The sequence below is a fragment of the Cibotium barometz genome, chromosome 55, assembly GCF_041138505.1.
Source record: "Cibotium barometz isolate CiBa-2024 chromosome 55, ASM4113850v1, whole genome shotgun sequence".
Classification (NCBI taxonomy): domain Eukaryota; kingdom Viridiplantae; phylum Streptophyta; class Polypodiopsida; order Cyatheales; family Cibotiaceae; genus Cibotium; species Cibotium barometz.
In genome coordinates, this window is record NC_141100.1 from 5,572,149 (window position 1) to 5,578,561 (window position 6,413).

At 43.9% G+C, this 6,413-nt stretch overlaps 1 protein-coding gene across 1 annotated transcript; it reads left to right on the top strand.

Annotated features, from left to right (window-relative positions):
- The first annotated feature begins 5,009 nt into the window (after positions 1-5,009).
- On the top strand, positions 5,010-6,035 carry CCL (CCR-like protein). The gene is made up of 3 exons (XM_086790522.1): positions 5,010-5,306; positions 5,397-5,561; positions 5,654-6,035. The coding sequence occupies exons 1-3, from the start codon at positions 5,107-5,109 to the stop codon at positions 5,748-5,750; spliced, it is 462 nt and encodes a 153-aa protein (XP_086646648.1). The 5' UTR covers positions 5,010-5,106; the 3' UTR covers positions 5,751-6,035.
- The last annotated feature ends 378 nt before the right edge of the window (positions 6,036-6,413 follow it).

The following is a 6,413-nucleotide window of genomic DNA, read 5'->3' on the forward strand; positions in this document are numbered from 1 at the left end:
ACTCCTCACCATCAAAGACTCAAGAATACAAGATTTGGAATGCCAATTCACCCTCCAAGAAAGATCCCAACAACGAACAGACCAACCAGATGAATTATGCGCCAACTCATCGAACGTAGGTTCGTTTTGCCCATAACTCCTCATGCCCCTCCTCAAACTCTAACATTGTTTTTATCTACACTAACCCTCTCTCTTCTTCAATATGAAATCAACTTAACTAAAGACCTCAGTCTAGGATACCTAACCCTCATTCACCAAAATACAGAAAGGAATGCTGACCCAACCATCATAATGGGAATCCTATGGGGGATATAGGTCTAGCTAACCCAGCCGATATTTTCTTTTCCCCCTGAAATCCCATAGTGCTAAACCTTCGTAGTTGGTGTCACGTACTACAACAGTCAAACATCCTAGATGACAGTGTCGATAAACTCGACCTATTTATCCTAGATGACAGTGTCGATAAACTCGACCTATTTATCCTAGATGATATACCAATGACACCGGCCAACTACGAGGTGGTTGCACAAAGTTACCAATGGGTTATTAGCCATGGATGGACTAAGTATATAATACACATTAGCATCTAAATCTTTCCAAATCTACATTATATCATCCTTTTGGTATTATAAAACTTTATCGAAATATCCATAAACATTTGGAGGCTATGCTCACTAATGTGATTTTTAATTTTGATAAAGAGCATATAGAATATCCTCATATAACCACCGATGATATAAGTGATCTCCAAGAATTTATGAAAACTAACAAGCCTAGCCTCCCGCCCCCAAGTTTTGGAGAGGGTCAAGAAGAAACACAAGGAACCTCCTCATCTTTTAATTATCCAGTGTTCTCTTCCATGGCCAGTAAGTTATTAAACCCCTTTCCTAATGTATCTCCAACTAACAAAACTAAGGCAGATTGCATCTTCTCTCGCTTCTCTTCTCTCTCAGTTGATTTTCCACTACCACTCTCGCCCCCAAGGAGATGCCGGCACTAACACTATCTCCACCAAGGCCGATAACATGGCCATCACCCTCACGATGATATCAAAGCTTTTTCTAATGAAAATATTATTGAGTCTTTGATAACTCCAAAATATGAGGGCTTCATCTGTGCAGGCAACCCACTCTTGAAACCGAAACTCATGTTCAAGGTGTTGATGCAAATCACACTCTTTGAGCATACTCAACCATCAAGGAGGCAACCTTACATTCCATACCCTCTCCGAGCCCCAATGCCAGATTTAGAGGAGTTGTTTACTGATGGGTGGAGAAGGGACGCTATGGAAAAATGTGGCTTGTCACACAAAGCTGGCCAATCCGTAATTCTGATTTGCTGGAAATCAAAATTGTTACATTTATGATCAACTATTATTTTTGTAGATGGTAGAAGAAAAACCCAGTGCATATAAGGGGAGGCCACACGGCTATCCACACAGATGATATCAACCCCCACCTGGCAGATTTTGGCATACATCCAGAATGGCGAAAGGAGTACCTATAACATTGCACAGATAGTAGATCCTTTATTCATGCCACTCAAAAGGCGCCTGACTCCACTACGATTCCAAGAAGCAAAGAAACGGGATTCTCATGTTTGCTATACAACTTCTTCCCGCATTTCTTGCCATCAACATTCAAAGATATAACAAGTCAATAACAGAAATTGCTCACATGGATAAGAGCATGGCATAGAATCTGGAGTCAAATATAGTAGCTGTTGTGAGATTCCTGAAGTTGATCGTAGTCCTCGTCGATCAACCAAAAGAAAGACATGATGGATTTGACACAAAGTAGCTTTGCTTTGACATGAACAAAGGGCCAACTAAAAGAGACATAATGCTTTACTATCATCACCTAAGGTGTCTTCCAGGATACATGCATGTCACGTTTGAAGACATGGTCGACATCGGCAGGTTCTGGACTTCCCACTCAGCATTCCGAAGAACCCTTAAAAAGCTTTGGTCCTAGCGCAACTTCTACAGACACTAGTTCGGCGACCAAGTCTTTCGACCTAGCTAAAGGTTCTGATGAGCACAGAACTTACACATCAGGTAGGGGGGATGTTAATTCCATTTTGGATTAACAAAGATGCTCCTCCAATTGAGGACATTAATAAGTGTCATGTAAAGGCACTATAAAAGTTATACATTTTGAGATACTAGCCACCCAAGGCCTTAGTTAGTAAGTTTTGGGCGCTCAAGTGTGAATAAAGGCCAATTGTATAAAAGGCAAATTCTCATAATGAAAAGACACAATTCCCCTTTGTGCTATGAGAGCTCTTGCTTTATCTTGTGAGTGAGAGAGAGAGAGAGAGAGAGAGAGAGAGAGAGAGTACCCTAGTGAATGTTCCTTTTCTATGCATGTGTGTGTGGAAGAGTAAGAGGTAGATTGCCTTGCATTGTGGTGTGAGCAACTCTACAGTGACAGCATGGCGGTGAAGATTGGAGGAGTGGAGCTTCCAAAAGCAAGCTTGGGGAGCCTTAAGGGACGTGAGCTCAAAGCATTGGTAAATACCCAACGACGGTTGTTGTCTATTGCTTCTTCCGATTGTGAATGGGTAGAGTTCTCTCTTGGGAGATGCGGTAGCCCATAACAATTCCATCCCCTATATGAGCATGAATGGCATAGAAATGTCCCTGTTAGGCTTCATACAAGCTGCTCCTCAATGAAGTTGGAAGGAAAAATATCTAAAAACAAACAAACCCATCAAATGAGGTTGAAAACAAGAGCCCATGTAAACTAACCTACTAGAGAGAAATTCATACAGTTACAAGGAAAAAGAGGAGTGTGCCATTGGGGCCACAATGAAATATCTATTGTGCTGAGTACACATGTTGTACAAGGGCCACCAACCCATCACGCCTTGATTCCTTGAAACCTAGTAGACACCCCTTCCAATGGTTCTCAACCACATCTCGACGTCGAACTCGATGGGGTCCAGTGGAACTGGGTTTGCAAATAGACCCAATCTCCCTTCTGAAATTGCATCCCAAGCCAAGCATCATGCTCATCCCTCACATTGTGCAAGAGCATAGACTCTATTGTGTCTCTCGGCCTTCTCCTCGAGGAAGATGCACTACCCTCCATGGTTGCTTATGCTGCAATAATTGGAGAGAGGCAGGGAGAGAAGAAGAGAGAGAGAGAGAGAGAGGGGACAGAGAGGCGTGAATAAGATGCAGGTCTAAGCACAATAGAGAGAGAGAGAGAGAGAGAGAGGGACATGAATAAGATGCAGTTCTAAGCACTGTAGAGAGAGAAAGATGGAGAGAGACAGGGGGGAGAGAGAGAGAGAGAGAGAGAGAGAGAGAGAGCTATGGAGATTTGAGTTCCTGGTTTTGGGGGGAATGGAGTGTAGGGTAATGTTCGAGGGGAGAATGGAGTGTAGAGAGAGAAGATGAAGGTGTAAAAAACTCTTTTTGATACAATATGGTTTGGTTTGGGTTTTTAGGGGGGGTCACTTTTTTTATTTTTTTTTTAAAAACCCATTTTTAAGGGTTTTTTGACCCACGAGATTGATGGGGGCTAAAAATGATGGAGCCCCCCTACTTTTAGTTACCTACCCCTCCCCTCTCCTCCCCCCCCCTCCCCCCCCCCAATTTATGAAGGCCAGTCTCCCTACTTTTTGAACCCCACATTTGTATTAATGAGGAAGATAAGCCTAGTTATCCCCTACTTTTGGGGAGGAGACCAAATGTGCACACTGCTCTCTTCTCATTGGTCCATTGCTAATGAGGGTCATTAGTAGCAAAGGGCCCAAAAGATGTCCAAAGGCCTTCTAATGTTAAGGGTGTCTTCGAGAAGCTCTTCAATGTCGATATCATCACTCATTTCATCGTAGAAGCTTGTATCATCATCTAAGTCCTCCTCCTCCTCCTCGAGCACAAAATCACTTGAATCATCTTCAAGCCGATCCATTTGTCTACACAAGATTCAAACAAGAGAAAAATGATGAGAATAGGGATGAAGCCCACTTACCACCCGTCCTAGTTTACCACCCGTGCCTAGTTTACGTCCTAGTACACAGAGTGCTCATTCCTAGGTTTTTTCCTACTTCCCCACCTAGCCTAGTTTACTTTACACACATCGCTCATTCCCAGGTTTTTTCCTAGTTTCCCATGACCTGGCCTAGTTTACCTTGACTTGAAGTGTTCACGTAGTTTACTTTACTTGGACACGTAGTTTACTTTGGGACACCATACACGAGAAAAATACTCACACCCTCTCCCTATTTTTTTCTCCAAAATCCCTTCTCATTCCAAAATTATCCGCGTTTCATTAACTTTGATTATTCCTTCTATAGTTTGTGCATGTCTTTTTATTCACAATAAATGCATATTCTTTTAGTTTTCCCAAGCCGTCGGGCTATTTTCCAGTGCTACGTAGTTCACCGGGCCGAGTTTACTGGCCGTAGTTTACTTTTAGCATCGACAGTACAGGTTTATGCGCCGACTTTCGCATCACCTCCTGGCCGTCGATGTCACCTGACCGGGGTCTTAAAGACCCCGTGGCACATAGTGGCAAGGGGTACACCCTTGAAGTACCATTAATTAATTAATGCCTCTATCGAATGGTGAAAATATGAAAAGTGAATAGGTGATCATGGTGAAAAAATGTTTAAACCTTAGCATCGATTTTGAAGGTTCTACCAATTCACCTACGAGCGCGTAGACGAGTTGTGGTAGAACTGTTGGTCCCATTGGGCGTTCGATGCCGCGCAACAGGGGTACTCTGTTGTGCCAGTATATATATATATATATATATCCCCGCAAACACAAAAGGTGCAATTACACTATCTTTTCGTGCTGTAGACTTAACAAAAGAAATAGACGTTTGTGTGGTGGGGATTTGATTCCACGTTGAGATATTTACACGTTGGAACGTGCACGTGAATACACGTGTGGGCTATGGATGAGGTTGTACATTTTTTCCTTCACGCATATCTTACCCCTTTCGTACGAAGAGACTCTACCCTCTACACCAGTTCATCCTCTGTCAGGGTTAAGAGTTTTTCGGAACTGTGAGTGTTGCAAGCCATTGTGTGCAAAGCTTTGTGGAAGCTTTACTTGTAATCTTCTATTCTTGTGTAGCTTTCGTTACCACCATGCAGGCAGCTTTGGTTCTAACCCCTGCGGCACCAGCTGTTACTGCCACATTTTCTCCGAGAGCATCAGGTGGTGGTAATGTGAGGCAAATGAAGGGTTGGGTGACTCCCATAGCTTCGTCAAGGCAGAAAAGAACCCTCAGCGTCTGCCACGCGCAGAAGCAGGAGCAGGACTACGTGGCGTACGACGAGAAGAAATCGTGAGCTTCCAAGCTATGTTCAACAATAATGGATGGTTGATGGCATGAGCTAAGTGCTGATCTCCTGTGTTTTAACGAATTATATGGCAGAGTGTTTCCCGCAGAGGCCTGCGAGGAGGTCGGGGGTGACGCCTGCGATGTGGATGGCGTCGGGCCGGAGGTGAAAGCCAAGGCCCCGCCCGCGAAGCCCACGGCGGCTGCGTCGCCACTCAGCGGGCAAGATCGAGAGTACGTCGACTACAAGGAAGCCAAAACGTGAGTGGAGTGGTTAATTATCGGTTAAGATTGACTAATTAATGCTTCTCGAGGCCCTTTAATTAGCATTTCGTACCTCACTTGCCCTGCAGCGTGTTCCCTGGCGAAGCCTGTGATGAGCTCGGAGGCGAGTTCTGTGAGCCTGAGTACCAATCTGGCGTCTTTCCAGAGAAAGCGGCCGCCAAGTAAACGTTGCATTCATGCGTGTTAATCCTGTGTAATTTCTGCTGGGCTTGAAATGTCTATCATCATCCTGTAGGATTGTACAGCGAAAATTCTCGGCAACCTTCCTAATATCCATGCGAAGTTGCCTGAGTTCTTCTCGTTTCTCTTATGTTCCCTAGACTCTCCTAAGATGTTACCAACCTTTGTAAAATTATGTGAGATTGAATAAGAGCTTGTTTCTAAGCCTTTTCGTTGCTTCAAGATCCTTGTAATTTGCCCCTATTTACATAAATGGCAGTACTCTGACTATCATTGCTGAGGTGGAAAAAGGTAAACATCGACATGATAGTATCGCTTTGCGCAGATACCTACAGCAAGAAGTAACCCCTCTGAAATTTCCGTATATTAGCAATGTCAAACTCCATTTGCAAAACATCTATATCTTCACTATTTTTTTTTTGTGAATTTTCCTTACTGTTGTGAGACTATTTGTTAACATCGTCCCTCTACTGATGGCCTGTGGGACGGGGCTCTAAGATAACCCAAAACAATAAGATGAAGATAAGATCCCGAGGAAGGGTTAGGCGATCCTCGTTGCGTGCACCTACGCCTGGCTTTCTCCTCTCCCATTGTTCTCCTTGTCTCTTCGTTGCCCCTTCCCCACGCTTCTCCTCTATACTGCCCGCG

Excerpts from the sequence above, each read along its gene's own strand:
- CCL (XM_086790522.1), top strand. The coding sequence starts at position 5,107 with ATGCAGGCAGCTTTGGTTCTAACCCCTGCGGCACCAGCTGTTACTGCC. Across the intron at positions 5,307-5,396 it reads GCGTACGACGAGAAGAAATC|AGTGTTTCCCGCAGAGGCCT; the intron begins GTGAGCTTCCAA and ends ATTATATGGCAG. Across the intron at positions 5,562-5,653 it reads GACTACAAGGAAGCCAAAAC|CGTGTTCCCTGGCGAAGCCT; the intron begins GTGAGTGGAGTG and ends CTTGCCCTGCAG.